Raw genomic sequence first — 25,264 nt, forward strand, 5'->3', positions numbered from 1 at the left:
TAAGTTGAGAAAAAAAAGCACAGTTGTACTGAACTTGATTGAAATCATTTCCTTGAAAATGATGTAAAATTCAGTGTTTCACCATTAAAATTATGTAAACTAATTGTAAGAAAAATTTTCCATCATTTCAAGATTTTTTTATGTTCTTATGCAGTTCTTCTTTCAGCAGTATTTACAAATTAAATTAACTCTAAATGCAGCCATTTTAATATCTTTTTACACCTTACAGGCTCAATGTGATGTCATCCTGCTCTCTCTTTACCTCATGCTACCTTCCTCACTCCTGCTCGCCCACGCTCACCTCTGCATTGCCGTTCATTCAGGCAGAACACTGAGTCACAGATATAAAGCCAGCACCAGAACCTGCAGTTTTGATCTCCTCTTTACGCCTCCTAAGAAGCGTATGAGTCTTACCCAGTTGCTGAACTCTGAACATGCATATGTGTCAGCTTTCAGATGCTGTAAAGTTCCCCAGTTTAGATCTGCTCTTGTTCTCTGCATTATTTAAGACACAACTTTCCAAAGCTGGACCTGACGAGAGCTGGTATTAACAAAAAGAAGATCAAGAAAAACAAACAAACAAAAAAACATACATGTTGAAACGGGTGATTATTTAACTTTTTGTTATAATTACAGTTTGCATCTTTTTAGTGTATTTGACCAGGTTTCTAAAATTGTTTCAAAGTGCCCTTGTATCCTGTGCCCTGATCTATACAATCATTGAATGGGAAATTTGTGAACTTTAATTTTAGCAGGAATGTTTATGTTTTATGAACTGAAGAGTTGTAAGTTTTTTTTTCTTTTCTTTTCTTCTTCTTTTTTCTTCTTTTTTTATTTTTTTGGTTTACTTTTGCTGTGACTGTGATGTTCTTCTGTGCGGATCAGATCACAAAACCTCCTAAATCCGAAGCTAGTTCATCCATTCAGCCTCCGACACTTCAGCCTGTCTTGTTACTGACCTTTCTCTCTGCTAAGCTTTGCCATTGCACACTTGGAAAACTTTACTCAATGGAAAACGGTGCGCAACAGTAAATGTCAGCTTTCAGTGTTTGTCTCTCAATCAAAGAGCAAGTAGGTATCTTTTGTTTTATTTTTTCATCCCTGCTGACATTCAGCAGTCATGGAGCAAGAAATCAATCATGGGAAAAAGCAGCAGGACCTTTTATTTATTTTATTTTTTTCTCAACAACCGCCACAATAAAATGATATGATGGTAGCCATAGTACCAGCTGGGTTTTGATTAAAGGGCGAGAACAGAGAAAAATGATTTCTGCTGCTAAAAAATGAATCTTCTGCTTCCAAATATATCTTCTTTTGTTTCTTAAAGCACATATCATCAAATCATCCATCACAGTATGTCTGAGCTGTACTGCTAAGTAGATTCATATGCACACCCAGCTGGAAACATATTAAAATGTCAGAGTATTTTTACTCTTTATTAAGCTGAAATTACAGCATACACTCAGTTGAGGTTGCTAGAAGGGCAAAAACTACCAGTGAGAGCAATAAATGGTTTATACATAAAAAATAAAGGAAGTAAAAAAGACCATTATCTCTTAACTGCTTTGTTTTGTTGTAAGTATTCTACATTATTAACATAAAAATGAGCCTCTTTACATGCATAGAAATGCACTAATCAATATGTCTTTATTAATAATGGATGAAATGCCGGTATAATGTAGAAGATGCTGCTTGAAGTGAGGAGCCCACATTTTATTATTTGCAGACTTTGCAGTTTCCTAGAGATAAAAAGATCAATGCGAGGAACAGTGGCTTTGTGTTTGACTGTTGTCTACAACATTTAGTTGGATTTGCCTTTCTTTTCTTTCTTTTTTTCATCACTAACCTCTAACTCTGTGTTCGAGATTCCCAGACACTTGTATTGAATTTTAAAAGGGAAGTCATGATTTCTGCTGATTTTGAGTGACCCAGATTTTTACAAATCTTCTTCCTGGGGATGCTAAGTGCCAATGCGATGCTATTTTATTTTGAGTGAATGGAATATTTCCACATAAATGACCTTATTAGTGGAATATATAGATCTGATTTTACTTTAATGGAATTAATTTTCCAACACACAATTTGTCATGTCAGACTCTTCTGTGGTATATTTTTGATATTTCTTAATGTAGAAATAATGAAAATTATTTGAAAATGAAATCATTTATGTGGATTGTATTCTTTTGTAAAAGAAGGAACATAATTTTCCCTAGTAAATGTACAAAGCCCAGTTTTAACGGGCACTAGGCTAGTCCACCAGCAGCCACCATGTTTTTGTATTAAAACCTGATAAAAAAAAAAAAAAGTGTTACAAAAATTCAGAGGTGCACAAGCAGTCTTCATAATTTGGAAATAGTAGCATGTGAGGGCAACAGGCAGATGCAGGAACAGCACAATTAATGTGTATCCCCATGCACCCAGTTCAATGGGTTAAATAAAACAGTTTATATTTAAAATAGAAGATGCTCTACCTGGCGGGGGGGAAGTAAAGCCTGGTGGACCACCAGTCTTATAAGACTGGTGGTCTCATAAGACTGGAACAACACAAAGACCTAAATTTTAGCATTTTCAAAAAGTCTTGAAATTGTTGTAATTAGTCCTGTGTGTTTGTGTGGCAACACTTCCATTAGCGTCATGTGATTGCTTCTGATCTTGAGACTTAGTAGATTTTGGTTTTGCTTGATGATTGTAGTCTATAGTCACTCTACATTACTTTCACTGTACACTGTGAGAACAGTTTCATTCTCATTGACATTTCATTCTCTTCTGGGTCTTTTCTGAGCGCTATAGATTTGTATTAGTCTTTTATTGTCTATTTGTCTCTTAGCAAAAAAATACAAAACCTGGCCAGATCATGAACATGCTGTCAGTCATTTCTCCCATGGATGATTAAAGCAACTTTTGATGCAGTTGATTACAAAAGAAACAACTAGATGGCTTTGATTATTGTTAGCCAAACAGCAGCTTCAAATATTTCATCCACATCTTCTCTCTGACTTTTTATTGTGCTCAGATGGCTTTAATGTAGGGTTTCATTAAAACAAGAAGAATGTGGCTCCAAATTTCTACATCACGGTTCACTGTGTTCTGGGATAGTGGCGCTCAGCAGGACCGCTGAGCCACACCGCAGCAGGAAACAGAAACCTGTTTTTGACTTCTGATGGATTCCTTCTTTATCCCAATGGGATTAATTAGACGGCCGTCTGAGACCCAATAGCATTAAATATGAGGGAATAAAATGAGTATATGATCAATTAAGCATTACAGTGTTTTTGTGTGTAATTGCACTCATATTTAACACTTAATTAATGTAGTGGTGATCATGTTTTAGCTATATTGCGGTGAGGAGGCTAAAGATGACTAATTTGCTCTCATCAGAAGAATAAAATATTCAAAAAGCAACAGAAGTATGAGAACTCCAACACAGATGCAAAGTGGATGGGTTTTAAATGGAATAAAACAATTTAAATGAAACAATTAACTTCACCACCTATTAGTCAGTTCAGTTTAAAATCGTCAGTGAGAGCAAAGTGGAGCCAAAATCAAATTCCTTGTTTTTGTGCACAAGCCTGGTGAGTAAAGCTGATTGATGTTTTGTTTTATTTTAATTTTTTTATTTTGTTTTTGTTTCATTTTTTGTTTCTCTTCTGTGTTGTTGACCTTTTTACCTTTTCAATTAACAATCTGCTAGTGAATAATTTATTATTGTGGTAAAATAAAAGCAAGCAGAAACTTTTACTCTTATATTCATCCTGTGGACAACTTTACTTTTTAGGGTATTCTTGTCCCTGGAAAATTGAAGAAAACTTGAGTTTGATTTCCCTTTTCAGCAGCAAGCTGCTAAAAAAGCTAAATGTTACTTCGGTTGTAAGAGAAAACAAGATTAAGTTGCTAAAACTGTAGCCAAAATTTAGATACAGGAAAATCGCTGGTGTTTGTCACTGTTTTAGATTTTGTTTCTGAGATACTTTTAAGTTAGAGCATTGTCTAAACTTGAAATTTCTTCATTTAAGCTTTTCAGAGCAAGTTAACTAAAAATAATAATCTGATATTCAAAGTAACCAAAATTAATCACCAATTTAAAAAGAATATTTGAACATTTTAGACTAGTTCATTTATTTTTTTTTATTTACCTTTGAATCACATGGTTTGTCAGAAATGAACAATGTCCCACTGCACAGTGGGGGAAACTGCTGCGTTTGCCAGGTTGATGTGAAAGTGCTCTTTTTGTTGATATAGCATGTGTCTCTGTGTGATCACTGGACACAGCTGCGTGCCGTTACTGGACATGCCTGAAAATGCTCTGCACAAATGTAGTGGCACAGAAATCTCCAGTGCACAGCAAAATAAGCTGAAACATGGGAATTACTGTCTCTGTAGAGAAATCGAGTTAGACTCTTTGGGAATTAAAGAGTGACGGAGAAGGATTGCTTTGGTTTGGGTCTATATGTGTTATTTATTTTAGGAATATGTTGTATTCCTAGAAATAAATAATACACCGTGTAAACGAGGACAAAAAGCGACTATTTTTCAGCAACATCTAGAGAGTCACAAGATGTGAGGGTGACTCACTTATTCAAGGTTCTGTCAGAACATCATCCTGTTTCCTTCACATGGATGCAGGTTAGTGTCTGCACTGCCGCCTTGGCCTTTGCACTGCCACTCATCAAGACCTGGGACCAATTTTCCATGTGACATATTCAATTATGCAGCCTTGCTTTTTCTATTCAGGGTCAGGGGTTGACACTGGAGTCTGATCCAGCTGCCAGAAGGACCTGAAGGACATAATGAGATAAATAAAATAAAAAATGTCTTCATAGTGCTGATTTTTAAGCTTCAGAGAGGATCCACTGCTACTCAGACGTTCACAGTGGTTATGAGTTGGTGGTTTGCTGGCGGATAATTCAGGTCATTTAATTTAAATGTTATAATTCAGAACTAAAATGACGCTTATAGGGAGAATTGAAATAAATATATTTAGGCACCTCAGTAGCTTTCTGAGATTAACTAACTCATACTTTACTAAATTAGTAGTGTATTAAAAGTATATGGGACGGAAGTATTCTTATAATATTCTAAATTAATTTTAGTTTGATTAAAGCTTGACTATAGTGGAATTTATTAGAACAAAGTCTGGCAAATTGACTTGAATGGAATGATTTGAGTTTTTGTTTTTGATTTAACTTTATTGTGTCCATCAATTACTCCACAACTGCATAAACGCTTTGTTATTATTATTTTCTTTTAACATGTACACTCTAAAAATAATAATAATAATAATGTTTCAAGAGTTTTTCTTGCAAAATGTAAAAAATATATTGGGAGTTCGCATTTTTATTTTAAACTAATTTCATGACATTTGGAATGAACTGGAAGTTATTGTAAATCTGAACATATTTTTCTTCAATTGAATTTAACCAAAAAAAAAGCTTTTTTTTTTTTTTTTTTAGTGAGTGACAAGTTTAACAATAACTTTGGCCTCTGTCTTTTAAAATCAAAGAACAAAGTTGGTCACACATAATAAGGAGGACTAAAATAAAACTGAATAAGATGAATGTGGTCCAACACAAATGGGGTTAGGTCACGGGACACAGATGCTCTGTGGACAGATCCGGCTCCAGTGAAATCAGGTTGTCATGCTAACCTGCCCAGCTACAGTAAATAATGAGCTTCAGCTGGGTGAGAGGGATAAGAGGAGGGAGGCTGCAGGGTGGTGGTGATGGTGCAGGGAGGTCAGCTCACTCTTCATTAGGCTGTAATTGAATTTCCGCAGCCCGTGCAGGGAGGATGTTCAGCTCTCACTCGCCCTGCAGGGGAGAGCTGGCTCGCTCTGGCTCGCTCTGGCTTCCCAACCTCCCCGATACTTTCAAGGTTAGCTCGGCTAATGGACTACTTTCTCCATGGATTTCTCCACTCGCCATCTGTCATCTGCATGTCCGACCATGTAGGTGAGCAAGTACACGCTCCATTATGTGACGGCGCCGAAATGGAATACAGCCGGGCGGACACACTTCAGAACAGCAGAAGGCCGTGTCTGGGCTGCGCAGCAGCTGAAATGCACTCAGGTGGCGACTCAACAAGGGACCTCCAGTGTCCCAGTGAAGGATGCAAACACAAAGATGTGGTGAAGGACAACTATTTAAAACCTGACAAAAAGAAATGCAAAATAGATTAACAGTCCTGAATTGATTTTAAAAGAAAGAGATAAAAGAAACATTACAAAATTTAGGTTTTTATCAAAATAGTTTGGGCTGGCCTAGCCGGTTATTTTAGTAATTTGTGTGTAAACAGATTTACACAGAAAAGGTTTTCTTCTATCTTAAATGTAAAATGTACATATTTTGTATATATTCCTGCTGAGGAATTAAGCCAATAGATTATTAAATTAGCTGACATTTACCTTAATAATTGCATATCCCAATAAAGCCGATTAATTGTTTCAGCCCTAGTTGTGGTACAGCAGTTGGGCCTGTAGCCGGAGGCATTACTATTATGATTTGTAATTACATTAAACACTGAAAATCTATGAAATTACTTCACCAAGATGTTTTCTCCTTAGCCATCCGTTGTTAGCTTAAACTTCAAATCTTTCAGGTTAGTGTCCAAATGGTTTGAAATTTGATTGAATTCCTTTTAGAATTTTGATTTAAATCAAATTTATTAATGGTTTGCTTCATCTCTGTTGTCCTCTTTTAACTTTCCCATACAAAGTGCCGCTTAATCTGTTGCTTAAATTGCAGATGAATTTAATCACATTAGAAAATAATTGTGTTTAAATTAGTTTATTTACTCTAATTAGGCTTGAATTGAATGTGTTTAGTTCTCGGTAAATTGCTTTCAGTCGACTGATTGTGAGTTGGTGTTACATATTCAAACTGAGGGAGATTAAATCTGTTGTGCTGCTTTGTACAATGTGGTTGGAAACGTTCCCTCTGAATTTCTTAAAACTGCTTAAAGAAAGAAAAAAAAACTTCCCAGTTGTGAGCTTGTTTTTTTTTTTTTTTTTTTTTTTTGTTTTTTGGGTTTTTTTACCTCTTTTTTTCCATTAAGTTTCATATCTTTGGATCACTCATCATAACTTGCTTGCAGAGCCTCACAAATGTTTGAGGCAGCCTCGAATATGCTAACTGCACTCACTTATTGAATGCTTATGTTCAGTTATTTTCTGCATTTTCCTTAAGCTGATTATATTTAGATTTTTGTTTTTACCTTTAAATCATTGAAATAGATTAATGTGATTAACTAGACAAAATATTGATAGTCTATGTTCCAAAATAATTATTTCATTTATTTCAGCGGAAGTTTAAATGTGGTAATTCTCAAAATAAATACATTGCATAATATATATTTCCAAGTACACCATAGATTGCCTTCCTGTCATAAAAAAAATACTTATCAGTCTCAGACTTAAAATTTGAGACTTATAATTCAGTAAGGCAGTACTTTTTTTATCCTGAGGAAATTACATGGTATTTTGAATTCTATTTTATTAAAACATTATTAATATTAATATTATTGGGCTTCAGAGTGGTGTGGTTGGTAACACTTCTACCTTTCAACAAGAAAATCAGAGAATCACTTGCAAAATAATTTAGAAGATGGTGTAAAGTTGCAAAATGTGTTTTTTTTTTAATTGTTCAGACTGTCACTATGTAATGACAGTCTAATTAAGACAAGTAAACCTCTTCCCATAGCCAAAGGGTTCTGGGAAGACAGCACTATGGGGAGAGACTTAGTACTGTCCCTCAACCTACTGCATGTTTTTGATTTTTAAAATGAAAGTCACAAACTACAGCTTCAAGCAGAAGTTTTGAAATAAAATTTCCACTGACATTCTAATTTATTGAGGTACACATGTAATCAGTGTTGATGCCCTCTGTTTTTCATTGATGCATGGTGTTACTGTCCCCTCATGCAGTAGCTGCATTTCCAGTGACCAGACACTTGTGCAAATTAGAACTGTGAAAATAAATTTGCTTAATGAAAACACTATAATTTCAAAAAAAACATCTTTGCATTAATAGAATGAGGTGAATTTTTGGCCATATAAGATTTAGTTTATTTCATAAAACTGCAATGGAAACTTTTCAAATCACACAAGTCACATGATCAACAACAAAATACTACGACTGGCAGAAAAGACAAAGGAGATGACAGGAAGTGGTAGGAGGATGATGGCGTGGCAGGTTTTTTGATGACATCTAGTGAACAAACTCATTCACATGTGATTTTAATTGTGTTTCTTATTACTATACTGGGACAATATGGATCATCTTCAGACAAATTGTGATTTAATTGTGTTTCCTGAGTTGATTTTTGTTATCTAAAGCCATATTTTTTATCACCAGCGTAAAAGCCAGTTCTCCACATGAGAAAATATGTTAACATGTTTAACAAGTTTATTTTTTTCACCCGTTTAACTGAAGTGCACTTTGGAGATCAGAGCTGCTCCACTCTGTGGAGGATCTAACTTTATTAACAACTCCAAGTGTCCAAACACACAATCAGAGACTAACAGGGATTGGGGGATGCCTGTCATGTTACAGCATTCTGTTTTGGTTGCATAAAATAATCATTTGTATTATTATTTCTAGTTGTATCAAAAGTGGAGCTGCTCTCCGAGGAGTGTCACTAGCATTTTACAACAGAAACAAGTGACCTTCTTCATGCTTAATTGGAGCATCCTAATACCAAAACCGTAAATGAAAATAAGAGAGGAGAATTGTAAGATGAATGACTTAAGAGACGGGGAGGATGTCTGGGCTGTTCTTCTTTTTAAATAGCTTTCCCTGGGGATCAAAGGGGCCACTTTAGCTGTTTGGTAAATTGGAAACGGGAAGAATCATTAGAAAATAGTTGCATGTCAGCTGAATGCACCGATTTGAGTCAAATGGAAACTGGTGTTTTATTATTCAGGATGGATGTTGGGGTTGTGCTTGCTGCATGAGCCATCTACTGATCTGCAGACAGCGGACGGCCTTGATGAATGAAAATTGGTGTTAATGATCACCGAGCCTCCGTGTCCCTTGTTTCCGCAGCCACTTTTCTCTTTCTTTAATTCGCCTCCTGCACTGTGCTTTAGATTCCCTGCTTTGTTTTGCTTTATTTACAGCATCCCTGATCTCGGGCTCAACAATAAAAATGTCCCAGTTTCCAAAATGCTGTGTGGATCTTAAACTACAATTACCTATTGATTCCAGAACACAAAGAAGAGATGGGGGCAGGGAGAAACGAGTGGGGAAACAGAAAAAACAAAAACACACCTCCTACAGAGAATCAATGGACAGGATAATCAAAGTTTTATAACTTGCAGCAATTACAACTAAGCATAAAAATTTTACCCAAAGCAAATTAAAAGTTGGCATTTGTTTTCTTTGTGAATCCCTCAATACTCGGTACATATGTTCGGACATTACGATGTGGGTGGATTCAGAGAATAACTCAACACTTAAATACAAATGAAAAGCATCTTTCTGCAGAAAAGACCTATCCTGAACCCTGATTTGGTTAGTGTTGCTTATTTCCACCAGTTTTCACACACTTCCTCTGCCTTCAAAGATCAGAAACTACAGCGACATGTTTGAGGGATCAAAAGTAGCAAGAGCGACTTCTGTGTTATGCGTTTCTGTTTCGACTTCACCTGGGAGACAAGCAACTGATGTTGTGTGTGAAGACAAAGGAATCTGCCTTAGCATTAATATGTAGTGTCATGTTTTCTACATCTGGAAAAGTCTCGGATTTAACCAATTCCCAAGACTGAATGAAAATAAATAAATAAAACCATAAAAATAAAAAAAATAAAAACATGGAAAATGTTCAAATTCTTTCTTATTTATGCAATTTGTGTCAGTCGGCCTAGTTTTCAAACTTGTGTCATTTGTCTGATCATTGAGTATACCATCCCTCCTTCTCTTCCTCCCTCCATCCATCCATCCATCCATCCATCCATCCATCCATCCATCCATCCATCCATCCATCCATCCATCCATCCATCCATCCATCCATCCATCCATCCATCCATCCATCCATCCATCCACTCCACTCCACTTCTTGCTTTACATTAAAACAATATTTAGAAATGCCTGTCATGAACTAATAACACACTGTCATATCTATCATTTTAAATCGACCAGAGAATTTGGTTGTAAGAATTTGTAATTTTGACCTGAAAAAAAGTGTAGAAACTTGGAGTTTGCATTAATGAGGGGTAAAGTTATGTTTTATACTTTTGCTCAACTGCATGTTGCTTTCTGACTGTACATCCATTCTTAGCCATGTATTGAGCGCCCCTGCCCTACTGTAAGTTATATGTATATATGTAAAAAAACAATGAATTAGTAGTTTGAAAGCTGTCAGCTATGCCCTTTTTTAATTAGTATTAGCAAAGATTGCATTATGTTACCAGATTTTATTTGGACAGGTTATTTGTTGTTGTTTCAGTCAGAAGCTGAACATCTTGGAAACAATATCATATAAAGTTTGTTTCCATCTGTTAAGATATATATTTTCTTCATTATCTAAAAAACTTTAGAAAAACAGGGTTAGATGACAAAGAATTGCACTAAATAATAAAAAGGAAATCATGCGAGTCTGGTGTAGTTGACTTTCAGAACAAAATAAAACCTGCTGTGAAAAATAATTTGCAGATCTGGTTGCTTTTCATTTTTGTCCTCTCTCAGCAATGGTTTTCATCAGTTTCGATCAGAAAACTTGAACTCTCGGGTCTAACTTGGAAGACGGCTGTTCACACTGAAAATGACTCTCAAGGACTAACAATACCCTAAGGGATACTTTTACAGCTGGCGACAGCAGCGGCTGCTTGACTGAATGTTTCCTGTTGATTTTGACTGAACACAATATCAGAGCTGTCATGTTAGCGGTGACTAACAGTCACTATGTCTCTTGTTACTGGTTTTATGAAGGCAGTTTAGTTGCTTTTTCCTCTGTCATGTCACTTTTTCCACCTCGTGGAGCCCTTGCTTTGTTCTATTGTCAGACTCCCTAGATGTCATTTTTCTTTTTCCAGTTCTGCTCTTGTATTTAACTTTGTATTGCTTGTAGTTTTGGTCAAACTTTATTGTCTAGATACAGCACCTTAGTGGACCCCCAAACATCCAAACCATTAAACTGCTGTCAGAACAAGAGCTGCTTCCTAACTGTAGCCATTCACACATATTTATCATGTTTTCCTCATGAGGGCAATTAAATTTAAAACAAACAGAGAAGAGAGAGGCTTTCCTGGGATAAACATATTGATGCACATATCTGAGACCATATAGTGGATACATTCTTCATTAGATTGAAAAGTGCACAATGGATTCCTTGTCAGATATACATTCACAGACAGAAAAGCGAAGGCTTGATGTAACTGGTTAAAATAAATAAAAGTCTAGAAATTCTCAAGTAGAGTCAAATCTGATTAGTCCAAAGTCTAAAAATGGGCATTTAGGTTTGAAGAACAGCACAGCAGGTGCTGGTGTTGTGAATGCATGCAGAGACATGAAACCTCCTGCCCTCTTTTCTTACTTATCAGATTAATCATTTTGTGATGTGACGGTGAGACACACGTATGCAATACATCACTCTGGACAGGGTTGGTAGCTGCTTAAGGGATGTGGTTTTGGTTTAATGCGGGAAGTGTTTGTCTGTATCTAGGGAAAAAACTCCTCAAACTGCCTGGCACCCCTTTTTCTTCTTTTTAATGACAGTTGTTAAAAAGCAGCTCCACATGCTTGGAGCCTGGCATTCGGCAGAACAGGAGGATGTGTGATGGAGTGTGCAGGAGCAGCTGAATGTTTTGGAGCAATAAACTGGAAGCTTGGCTTCTCGCATACCTTGCCAAAGCTTCTGGGAAACAATCCAGGCACCTTGGAAAGGTGATTTGGATAGAGTATTGGTTCCACTGTAATTTCAGCTTAATTGAATCTAAATCCCCCTTCGCACCTCCTTGCCTCAACCAAGAAGGGCTACAAAATATTCTGCAGGGCATGATGATTGCATCTATAAATGAAAAGTCTAAGTGAACGTGTTGCAGGTGCAATAAATGTTCAATATATGCAAGGTGAAATGATAACCATGACTCCACGCTGCAGGATAATGGTGGGTATTTGGGTGTTGGTAAATGGGGCCTGTGGCAGTCACCCGGATGTCACTGATGTCCGATTCCTCCTTGTGTCCTCAATTCTGCATTCTAACAGTGACTGATATGCATGCCAAAATCAGCCGCTTCTCATTAAAGTGATTTATTGCCTCGACAGTTTTTTTGTAAACTAGACAAGCTTTATTCCAATTTATTCCAGTCAAATTAACTGTTCATAATTAGACACCGCAACCTTTCATGCTCCCCAATCATTTCCTGAATGGGCTTTACATGCAACGCAAATGTTCACTGTTTAATCTCCCCGCCTGTCATTAGGAAATGTTTCTTAAGAATCTACCCATGGAGGGTAAAAGTTGAGCTTGAATCAATTTCCTGATGGTTAATAGCTAATGGGCTGATTTATTGCCATGTTATGAAGGTGAAGGCCCATCTTGGTGTGACACTAACCCTGTGGAGCCCTTTAGATATTATTTCAATGTCATAATAGCAGCGCATTAAAGCTGCAATGAGTCGATGGGATGTTAGATATGTGAAGTTGACGATTTTTTTAAGGCGATATTGTCAAACTTTCACTGTATCTGGGTAGACATGGGGTACAAACACTTTTAAGAATATCTTCAGTGAGGTCACAGTTTTCGTTTTATTCCTGAAAATATGTAAAATAAAATCGCTGACTGACAACAAAGGTTGAACAAGATGTTACCCACTTAGCAGAAACTGTTTCATTTAGATTTTGCTTAGTTTGAATGTTTGTTCCAGGCCGTTGTGTCGCATATGAAGCACACTTCTTTCAACAAAATGCACCTGATTTTCCAGAAACTGTAAAGCAAAACCATGACATCTGGATACTGGACAGATGGACAATATGATCACCCAACCTCATGCAAACCCAAAATGCCAGTGCTAATTTCCTATAAAAAATGCCTTGCCATAAAGCAGCTTGGAGTCTGGGGACCTTCACTGAGTATGTTGCTCTACTACAACATTATTCAACTCTTTCCAACACTTATGCCCCTCCTCAATGTTGTGTTCTCCAATTAATTCATATCTATATTGTTTGTGTGTACCAAATTTTTCAACCAAACTGGAAGATTTCCTCTTGATACAAAACTTAGTGCGTAATTAAGCACATACAAAACATTCTTTATTCTTAAAACGTGTATGACTGAAAAGTGAGTTATTCACGCAATGTTTTGCAAATGTAATTTAAGTAGTTACAAAGTTTTGAGTATTTAATTTTAAACCAAATAAAATTGGCTTAAACCAATAGGGTTTTGCTATTTTTACAATGATTTTGTATAGGCACACATGTTTGCCTGTCAAATTGTTTTACTAGAGTAGTTGAATTTTGACTTTTAACAGTTCCTTCTGCTCCGACTGCCAAAATACCTAGTTCAGAAGGAACAACTTGGACCAAAACTTTTCAGTTTGTTATTTTCAATAGCAGATAACGGGAAAAGAAAAAAAAATGCTGTTGACAATTTAAGTTTTAATTTGAGCAACATTTTCAGACATTGCTTTGAATTTTGTTTAAAATGCTGAAGATGTTTGAAGATGGTCAAATTGAGGTTGTTTTTTTTTTTGTTTGTTTGTTTGTTTTAACAGTGCCATTATGTTTCAGAAACTGATTCAAAAGTATTCTTGCATATTTCCAATTTATTTCATATTACAATCACTGACCTTAATGTGTTTCTTTGATATTTCATGAGATGGCGCTACACAAAGTGGAGAGTGTCTGTGAAGATTCTGTCCTCTGATTCAATAATCTGTAAATCCACTTGCAGCTAACCCATGCTTCCGTTTCCTCCACTTCACAAAATTGCATTGCTTTGTGTGGATCAATCACATAAAACACAAAAACAATACATAGTTTGTGACTGTAACATAAAATATATATATATGTAAAAGTTGAAGAATTCAGTATATTTTTCTAATTTGCTCAAAGCTGCTTTTATGGATGCACAATATACGGCAAACTTGTGTTGTGCATTAGGATCAGTGAATAATGCAAAAACAGCCTAAAATTATTTAATGAACAGCCTAAAGCTGAAGCCTTGATGTCATAAACAGGTTTTACAATCACTGTGATAATGAATGTTTCTCGGTTTTCAAGGAGATCTGTTTATATTGCTCATGTAATTGGTTTTAATTAAAGACCTTCAGCACAAGCCAAGTCCCGTAAGAGACCATCAAGCGTAACCAGAGGTATTTGTGACAGCGTGGTAGTTTGATGGACAGTATCCCTCAGTCAGGTCCTGATTTCTGTTCTCTTCTAATTCACTTTGCTAAGCTTTAATAACATCTGACTGGACCAACTCTTGTCTGAACACTTTTGATTTGCGGCTTGTTTGACTCGAGGAGAAGGGTTGTCATTTACTGAGGGTCATTAAATAATTTTCAGCAGACAGAAGAGAAAGAAGAATGGAGGTTAGCCAGAGTGGATCCTTGTGGGTTTTGGCTGCTCTTCTTCCTGCTTTTGTCTGTCGGCCTTGGGATCCAGTTCAAATTGGTCCAAGTCATTCGTAGGCAATGAAAATGACAGTCAGATTCAGATCCAAATAGTTCAGTTCAGCCCCGTGCGGGGGGGATGACATGTTCACATGCACCCCAGAAAGTATGTATCTGTGCTCCTGCTGGAGTAGCTATTATCTTTTTTTAACATATACATTGATGCAACAAATAAATAAAACACAATAAGAAAGCATGTAGAGCATGTGCATTGCTCTTTGATTGTTTTTGTCTCTTGTCATGTGGCAGACATTATGGATATTACTTTGTGCTGCATGGCTTCATGTGACAGGGTGATAACAGTCACGATGTCCTTGTGCTTGGTTACTTCTTGCTTGTTGATCCTTGGTCAGAGTTCATAGTTGAGTATTGTTTACAGTTAGTGCATTACCGTAATTGCTATGTTTAATGGTGCAGACAGTCGTGGTTTCTGACATGGGCGATATGGGCAACTGCCCATTGTGTTATCTTGTTAGCATGAGACCACCAAAGATTATAACACAGATGGAAACAAAGCAGAACGAAGAGTTTGTTCTGCTTTGTTTCCATCTCTGTGTTACAATCAGATTATTCGTAAAGTTTTGAAATCTGTCATTTCAGATAATTGATTCAATCAAATTAGATTTTGGCAAATGAGAACTTAAAAAAAAATAATAAAAAATTTAAAACTGAGGAATTGGATTTGACTTTAGAAAATCTGGTTGCAAATTAGATAGGGAAGAAGATAAAATGAATTAATATCAACACATTTTTCCTCTAGATGATCAAAACTCATAAATAAAGCAGTATTATCTGTGTATTTTTCAAAAGAAATGTTATAGGCAGTTTAACTGTTTGAAGGCAATGAATGTTTACTCCCTCTGAGTAACTGTCCAGAGCAGCCTGGGATGTAGTTAAACAGCTTATTTTCCAAGAGACAGATGGATTATAAGACACTGCTGACACATAATTATTTTTCAGGTGGAGAAAAGTCTTTTTTTTTTTTTGTTTTCCTCGGATGCATCTGAGTTGTGTTTAGCCATGATAAACAGATTTGTGTGTGTGTGAAAGCATTCTTGGCTGGTTGGTTTGTACCAAATGGTGTCTCATCAAGACTTTTGCCAACAAAGATGGAATTAAAGGCACATTAATTTCTGCAAGATGTTGAGGATTGAAAGGGAGGCTGCAAAGCAGATGATGGATGGAATCACATGGGTTCAGACAATGTATGTTATGGATGGGTTGATGGAGTTCCAAATAGTTAAGATTGGTTTGATGAGTCTGGACAGCTTTGGAACGGCTGTTACTGCAGTCGCATTGTGAATAAAATCTTGCTCTTAGATTTCACTTTATCTTTCTATTGACTCGTCAGAATGTGCTTGACATTCAAACAGAAAGATTTACAAGCTCCATTTGCCACCGAATTGATCTGTCAAAGGCAGCTTTGATGGAATATGGAGGAAAGTAAACATGCATTTATAGTTTTCATTTGACTGATTGATGTATTTTTTTCATCCTTTGTGTACTGTTAGGTTTCAGCAGATTTTCAGTTTCAGCTAAAGAAGCTCTCCCTTTGCTCTTGGTCTTGTTCTCCAAGCTGTTGGTTGGACTTAAATAAACTTTCTGATTCTGTGGACTTGAGTAATCTTCCCTCTGACAAAGAAAAGTAAGGAGATTATCTGAGGACATAGCAGCTACAATTCCCTTGTGGTGCATTATGAATTTTGGTAAAATGATGAGCATCATAATTTTTAGAGGAAGCCGTAGTTTTTGCCAAGAGCTTTATGGCTCGCACATGTTAGGAGGGGTTGATTTAATCCTTTCTTTCATCACTCACAGTTGGACTCTGACTCTCGAGGCTAACATTCTGTCTAATGACTGCAGTAAAGATAGAAAAAGTGTTGAAAAGTAAACGAAGTAAGAAGTTTTTCTCAGTTAGGGTGAGTGTGTCATGATATAGAGGCCTAAAGGGGAAGAGTTCAGTCTGCAGCATGTGGCACAGGCAGATGTCTTGCTTCACAGCGATGCCTAATGGCTTTCTTTTGATCTTGCTTTGTGAGGGTATGTTTGAGGACAGCTTTTAAAAGCGTCTCTCTTTTTGTGTCAGTAGGTATTAATTTACTGGAAGCCATTTGAATTAATCTGATGATTCTGCCCTTATGTTTTCTCTTCCAGAGCACCTCAAAGTGGCGCTAGAGGAGTACATGGTACGCCTGCTGAAGGTTCGCATCCTGAGGACGAAGAAGAGAGAGGGTCTGATCAGGACTCGACTGCTGGGAGCCGCCGCCGCCACAGGGGAGGTCATCACCTTCCTGGACTCTCACTGTGAGGCCAACGTCAACTGGCTGCCGCCTCTGCTGGGTGAGCAAAGCTTCTCAGCTTCACACCATCACATTAACTGTAATTCAATGTACATAAATCAAGATGCAAAATATTGCTAGTCAGCAAGGGTACTGGATAACTAACCTGAATAACTTAACAAGGGTTTAGCTTTTTAATAGAACAGAACCTATAGGGAACATGGGGGAGTATTGTTCTTTTGCGTTTTGTCAGACTCTACTCAGTTAACATGTTGGAGGTTAAGGATTTCAAATAGCATTTCAAAATTAACTTTACTCTTATGATTTTGGTTCAACTGGATTGAAACACATGGAAGATCAGATCATCTACTTATTGCTTCTAAGATGTTGACTTAAAATGATTAAAAAATCAACATTATAACTGCTTAAAGCATATCACTTTCATACTCCGAGCTTCTCATATTTGTATTATTCCATCACACTTGTGTTTCACGCACTAATGTCAACAATTGCAATTTGCTGAAATTTGTGCCTTTTCATCTGAGTTTATTAAAATCTGTTTTGTTCATTTCTTTAATCAAAACCAGTTTTTCCTTTGATCACTAAATAGTCACTTTTCAAGTTGATTGTTTTGAAATTATTGTTTTTATATGGTCTGTAAATTTTTTTGTTGTGTTAAAAAGAAGTGAAATGAGTGAGAACCTTGAAACTTTCTGAGAAATTCTGGGTTTTCTGGGGGGAAAGAATAAAAGTTTAAGGCCCTGTCACACTGAATACACATGTCATACCTCAAGGCTTCATCCATATTTTATTTTGCCAAGAATTCAGATTTTTCCAGGCCATGGTAATCCTAAGTGCTTCATTAGAAAGTGAATGGACCTACTTTCTGGTTTCTAGATGTTTTTTTTTTCCTTTGGTATAAAAATGGTGAAAGGAAAAGCAGTTGCACTCTGATCTGTGGTATACCATTTACAATAAATGAACCAAAGGGTGTTTTTCTTTCTGAAAGCATTGATTCTTTAAAGATTTACTTCTTTATTCTTATAGCATTCATTGTATTTGGGTGTTTGAATCAGCAGAGAGATGGCTCTCTATCTGCTCCCAGACATCTGCAGTCAGTGAAAAGGAGCAGAGAGCCGGCTTGTTTTTGTTCCTTAAAGCTCTGAAAGCAAAAAGCCAGTCTCTTGCTATTAATTGTCTGCCAACATGTTTGCATTCTCCTCTGACCCCTCAGACCGAATCGCCCAGAACAGGAAGACCATCGTCTGCCCGATGATAGACGTTATCGACCATGACAATTTCGGCTATGAAACGCAGGCAGGCGACGCCATGCGAGGGGCTTTCGACTGGGAAATGTACTACAAACGAATTCCCATCCCTCCGCAGCTGCAGAAATACGACCAAAGTGAGCCGTTCGAGTGAGTGGAGTTATTTTAGACACATCTCACAATGCTTTTTTCGTGGAAATATTCTTCACAATTATCCGATTATGTCACGAATGCATACATCTGTGGGACTAGTGGGGGTGGCGGCCTTTCATCTGGGCTTTTTGTCAGCGTTTCTCTGTTCAAGTACACAGTTACACCTGCAGCGTGCAAGGCTGCTCCAGGAGCTCACATCAGAAGATGAATCCTTTTACATTTATCCTTTTCAAAAGTGCATTGAGCTTTTTTAGGCTTTTGGAAAAGGATAAATGCCAAAATGCAGTAAATTTTTTTTGTTTGTTTGATTTATTTTTTTTTTTGGTTGGTTTTTGTTTAAGAAATTATGAGGTAAAAATCCCTGCTGCTTATTAATATTATTTGCTGCAGCTTGACAGTAAATCAGCTGAAAGCTCAGTACACAGAACATGGATGTATGGGAAGGTTTCTGCTTTCTTTACATTTTTGCACTCAAAGTTGTTCAAACTAACAACTTCAAGCTCCTTATTCCATGTACTTTCATATATTATGAGGTACTGTTCTAGCTTGGAGTCATACTAATCAGAAATATGTAAATTTGTTTTGATCATTACTGAGTGCAGTTTGGGATTTCTCAGAAGTTTTAGAAGGAGTCTGACAAAGTTTTTGTAGGTCACCACAGCTAGACTTTACAGCTGTGTAAAATGTATTCTGTGGGCCTCTGAGCTCTAAAAACAGCAGGGATGTCATCTATGTCTATTTATAAAATCCATCCATCCATCCATGGGTACTCACTCACTCACTCACTCACTCACTCACTCACTCACTCACTCACTCACTCACTCACTCACTCACTCACTCACTCACTCACTCACTCACTCACTCACTCACTCACTCACTCACTCACTCACTCACTCACTCACTCACTCACTCACTCACTCAACATAGTATTTTAGGTCTTCTAAAGTAAAGAGTGAATGAAAAACCACCATCTTTATCAAATATCTGCAATGATTGCTTTAAATGCAGAAGAGCAGCAACTCCATATAGAGCATTAGCCCTCATATAACCCCTTCATCAGTAAAACTTAGACAAATAGCTGGAGCTTGAGAGTCACCTCATGTTATTCCAAAGCCTATCCTTGCTTTAAACTGTTGCCATATTATTTCTTATCTTGTAGACTCCAGTGTTCTACTCTGTCAGGATAGAGGATTTATTCCTATATAATCAATATGTAAGGTTCACCTGACCATCTAGGAGTGATGGTCATTGCCCTACTCAGTTTATATGCACCTTTAAGTAGTGAGAATTATTATAAGGAAAGGGAAACTCACGCTGCATGTTTTCTCCACTTGTGGATTGTGTCTCCCACTTTGGTTTGCTATGTCCTTATGTTTAAGAAATGCTTTGTAACTCCTTCCTTTCAATTGATCTGTTGTTCTACTTTTTTTGAGTCAATTGTTTTTTTTTGGGTGATACTTTTCACCAATTCAAGTGGTTATTTTCAAAGTATTATAAGTGCAGGTCAGGTAAGAATCAAGCTGGGTTTTACTTGTACATGTTTAGTTTAATTTATTCATTCATGATTCAAGGGGTGGTAATGATTTATTATGTGAAACATTTAAGTGTGACAGAAAAGCTATAAGGTGACAAAAATCATTTACACTACAAAACTGAATTGACAGAAAATATACTGCCTTCTAAGTCTTACTTCCCAAAAAGTTATCTATATATATTTTTAATTTGGCATGTATTTCTGTGGAAACTTTTTGCTGTCGTGTCATTCAACCTTTGAACAATGGCAACCAGCGCAAATAAGCTCAACGTTGCAGTTTTTCCAGGCCAAATATCTGCATGTGATGTCAGACACTCTATTTGAGTGACCATTTGTCTGTTTGGATGCCAGAGACTATTTAAAAATACTGTGGGTATCATCAGGCAGAGGGGTCTGTGCAGTAAGATAAGAAACCAAAGAAGAAATAAGCAGCAGAACAATCAGAATCAATCCTCATTTCTTGAATTAGTCTGCTCTTCTTGCTCAATGAAATGACCTTCAACAGTACAAATTCAATTTGAGTCACAAAGATTTCATTTTCTTTCTGATTGACATTGCTGCTGCAGAAAATGAGGCTCAGTGGGATGCCAAATCCATCATGAAGGCTTGTGCTTGTGTGTGTGTGCGTGTTAAAATGCTTGTGAGGATGATTTTATCCATCTTCTTGTCCGTCATTGACTGTTTAGTCAATGTAAGCACCTGTTGTTTCCATTTTCTGTCTCCTTCTTCTTTATTCATCTTTTTCTTTGCAGTAAATTTAAGCTTCTAGTCTTCCTTCAAGGTCAGCAGGCTGAAATAAAGAATAAAAGCCAGAAACTTTCTAATTAATCCTAAATTGTGAGCAGCAACATTAATGGCCCATTGACTTGGATTTTTCCTGTATCTAAAGAAACTGATATTCTGTCTCAGACAATAGTTCTGACACCAGAAGGGTTTTAGACAAGTGGACCTTTAATTAAGCAGTGAAAATTGGTCCAAATGTTGCCAGAAACCAAGAGTCAGGTTCATTTTCTGTTCCCATCTTCAGTCAGTTTTAAGAAATTCAGGTGTTTTTTTTCCTTTTTCTTTCAGTTTTATTTCATTTGTTTACATTTTTTTTTATTTTCATTATCTTTTATTTCTCTTTTTGAAGAGAAATAAAATTTTGTTATGTTCCAGCTACATAGTGACAATTATGTTTTTTCCAGCAACTGTTCAAATTTTAGGGATATTTTGAATTTTGGATTTTAATTGGGTGTAATTCATAATAATTTTCAGTAAAATATAAATATTTCTGTATAAATATTACTGTTTGTAATCGATCTGTATCAAATGACTCTCTCACTTCTTGGTCACAGTAGTGAGATAATATAACTTAGTGACATTCCTATTTATTTAGATGTGTCTCTAGCCGTTTTTTTTTTTAATAATATAAACACAATTCTTAGATATTTCATAGAAATCCACAGTTTCTATGAAGCCCTTCATTTTAGATGAAGGGAAATGCAGTTACAGTCATGGTTTTATAAACTTAAGTTAGGCAATATAAAACAATTTTTAATCTTAATATTTATTTTCTGATTATTTAACTTTTTTTTTGAAAATAGGATGCATTATTATTATTATTATTATTATTATTATTATTATTATTATTATAGAGTAAATATTTCTTAAGGTGCAAACAGTTTAAAAAATATATGCAGTCAAGTACTTGAACTTCCCCAAGTATTAGTGTGTAAACAGAATTCCATAAATTGCACTTAAATTTACCTTATTTTCCACTAAGTTGCTCTTTTACCAGAGTATAGAACTGCCCTGGAAATGTCATTTCAACCTCATTAAATAAATAATGTTTATCTAAAAATATTTTATAAACAATGTTCTTGTGGATATTTTAGCTTGACCAAATATTTCTTCTTGTCTTTTTGTATAATCTTTGACCCTTTGTTTCCATACAGCTTTACACAATGTAGTCACTTAGCAACACGATCAGCGCTGAGAGTGGTGACAGGAGGTCGACTCATTACCATTTTAGATGAAGGGAAATGCAGTTACGGGCATTTTGTGTGGTTTTGAGAAGTGGTTTGTTATTTTCTAACAGATGGAAATTATGTTATCAGGTGTTTATGCAGTCGACTGTTATATTTACATAAATGTGCTAAAACTTTTTTTTTTACAAAGGGAACTTTTTTTTTTACAAAGGGAACTTGATAAAGTTGTTTCTGTGAAAAGTGGTACAGAAAGATTTTGTTCACTGTGTTTGTAAAATACACCTTAAACTTAATTAAATCATGTTTTGTATGGTTCTTGGTAATGTTCATTCATATGTGTGAACTATGTTATATATAGGGCAACGTACATCCAAACATATGTCAGTTTTAAATGCATAAGTCTTAGTGCAAAGTTGTGCTGAAATGAACAATTGCATTTTTTCTGTACATTGACACTGAAAGATGTGAAATATAATAGTTTGGTAGGAAAAACACAATCTGGTTCAGCAAAGGCCTCAATTGTGTGTAAACCATCACAGTTTTAAAGGGAAGGTGTTGAGCTTTATAATCATGCTGTTTTTATTTCACCCCATTTAAGATCTTACAGTAATAAAATAAAACTTTCAAACTAACCTAGATTGACCTGTCAGCTTTTATAAGTGTTCAATTTGTTAAATTTAATATTTATTTTATTGATAAAATGGGAGCAGTCACACAAAAATCACCCAGCAAATACGATTCTTCTTTTGTTTTAACATAAATGCTACTGGTATGCATTTGAGTGTAGCAGGAACATCTTGTTTGCTTATGTATTTGCTTTTGTTTCATCATCAATATCATCAGTACAAAGTCGGGATGTTTTTACTCATTATTTCAATATAATTTATAATATTAATTATTTTTATATATATATATTTTTTGCCACGTTTGTTTTTGTGTTGTTGGTTCCTCTTCACTCTTTCTGTCATTCCCCTCTGTTCTGCCAGAACAGAACACTTAAAAAAAAAAAAAAAAACTTGAAGAAACTTACTCTTTATTCAAGCAAACTAATATTTCTATGCTGAATATAAAGGTTATTTTTTGTTTTATTTTGTTTTTTAAATGTTGTTTCTGTGGTGTGTTAAAATGTTATTAAAATTAAAATTCTTATATCTTAGGAATTAAAAAGTCCCCAGATTTCCTTTACTTTGTCCTAGACTTTATGTATTTGTCTTTTCAGGAAGTACATGAAAACATTTCCATCTTTCTTTTTATTTCGGTTTCAAAATAAAAATGCACCGATGACGTTCATTTACAGTGTTTACCAGATTTAGTTTAAACACGAGGATTGTGTTTAACTTACTGAGGTTTGAAGTAGAATAAATGTAGGTTATTAACTGAATAATTCAATCTTCTTTAAAAAAAAAACATCTGCACTAGAAGTCTCAAATTTAACATAGTGAAACTTGAAAGAATTCTGGTCAAAACCAAAAAATTTCTGAAATTACATGTTTAGTTTTATTGGATGCCAGTGTGGCCATGGGCTTTTGGGCATTCACATAAATATTCAGAATGTGTTTCTCCTTTTATTAAGAGAAGTACCACTTTGCCCCTTATTTGAGTGTACATAAAGGAGAAAGAGTAAATTTTAATGACACAATATAAATATCAAAGTTGAAACATGCTTTTCAGACTCAAAGTTTCAGCTGGGTGAGATTTTCTCATTTTTATTAAGACTTGCTAATTTCCTGAAGCTAATATACTGCAGGGATTTTCTATTTATTTACAGTCTAGCTAAACATGTTCATGTTAGTTATCATGTTTCACACAGTTAAAATATACTGCCTTCTGAAAAGCAATCTCCCTGAAAGAAACTGTGTTTGCTTCTTCAAAACTCTTGGGAGGTGAAGTGTGTTTGGGGTTTTTTTTTGTTTGTTTTTTCCTCCGATGAGCAAGAGCTAACAATCTCCACCTCACAAATCAGTGCCCACACAGTGCCTCTTGCAATGCTTTTGCTGGGCTCACACACTCCGCTGAACATGACCACACGGTTCACACACAATGCAGCACTCCTCCTTGTTTCCCCTTGCAGCCAGCGTTGTTCACCCTTTGTCGCCTGATGATGAGGAAAGTGTCTGGTTGTGTTTCAGTCTCGAGGGAAGATGTGTGTCTTTGATACAATCATGTTTGATTCAAGTTCCTTTCATTGGACAAATGAAAGCTGGCTGACTCTGTTATGCTACATTTAAATTAATGGGAAAATATGTAAGGATTTGTAGAAAGATGAGAGAAAATATGCAATTTGGCCCTAACAGTGAGGTGTCTGTAACATCTATACAGATGTTTTGTTCAAAACACAAGGAGGGAGGAGAGGACGGATAAATTGAAAATTAAACGGCATTTGGAAATAACCTCAGACATGTCGACGAGGCTGATGTAATAGATTGTGGTCTTGGTAAAGGCAGAACTGATCAGTCTTCAGCTTCTGTCTCATTTTTCAATGAGCAGATTCATCTCCTGAATGGCACCACTGGTCAAATGTGAAGATGTTTAGAACAGTCAGTACCAGGAAAAAAGAGACTGTTCCCACTGTGTGCATATCTGAGGAACATTGTTTGACTAAATTCTTATTGGTTCCAGGTTTTATTTATTTATTTATTTATTTTATTGGGTTACTGGGTCACACCTGATGGTCTTAGTTTCTGAACATGAGCTGCTAACATGAGCAGCACTTCTTTTTAAAGTTCTAATTAGCAGTTAGCAAACCCTAATAAACGGTTTTTAATTACATTTAATATCAATTAAAAGAGCCTCAATTTCTACTTAAATCATAGCACTACATAATAGTTTTATGGTTTTATGAATATCCTGGGATGCTAAGAGTGTTTTCCTTTCCATTTGCCACATATGTCATGTATGTATAGAGGGTGCATACATATATGTAAACACAGGAGCTGAAATTTGCCAATACTTGAGATGCCCTCTGAAAATGCTATAAACTAATATAATTGTTCAAAATTGTTCAAATATACCTCAAAATGCATGAATACGATCAGTGGAAACTGTGTGAGTATTACTGCAGAAGCTCACAGGTTTCCTCATCTCCGCTCTAGAAGTTACAACCAATTAGCACCAAGGAAAATGAATGGTGCAAATCAAGTAATATTCCATCTAGGTATTTCAGCTTCCCAAGCTGTGTTTTCTTTCAAATATTTTAGATATTTGAAAGATATTTGTTTTTTCCTATGGAAAAAACAGATTTTGTTTAAACACGAGGTTTTTTCCTATGGAAAAAACAAATATATTTCTTTAAATCTCCCAGATAGACCCAAAAATCCATGCTCTTATTTCACTCACATCAAAATTAACCATGAATACTTCTTCTATCAGGGAGAGGAATGTCTCTATTGATCAAAACCAGTGGCATGATCTCTATCACCATTATACAAGTAATGAAAACTGTGGGATTACTT

At 35.9% G+C, this 25,264-nt stretch overlaps 1 protein-coding gene across 1 annotated transcript in view; it reads left to right on the forward strand.

Annotated features, from left to right (window-relative positions):
* Nucleotides 1-25,264, forward strand: part of LOC129370576 (polypeptide N-acetylgalactosaminyltransferase 10-like) — a 90,977-nt gene that overhangs the window by 46,072 nt on the left and 19,641 nt on the right. Inside the window, exons 5-6 of the mRNA XM_055046647.1 lie at nt 16,763-16,948; nt 18,122-18,305. Of these exons, the coding sequence (XP_054902622.1) occupies nt 16,763-16,948; nt 18,122-18,305 (370 nt within the window). The remainder of the gene's footprint in view (nt 1-16,762; nt 16,949-18,121; nt 18,306-25,264) is intronic.

The sequence above is a fragment of the Poeciliopsis prolifica genome, unplaced genomic scaffold, assembly GCF_027474105.1.
Source record: "Poeciliopsis prolifica strain line A6 unplaced genomic scaffold, Auburn_PproV2 SCAFFOLD024, whole genome shotgun sequence".
Lineage (NCBI taxonomy): Eukaryota > Metazoa > Chordata > Actinopteri > Cyprinodontiformes > Poeciliidae > Poeciliopsis > Poeciliopsis prolifica.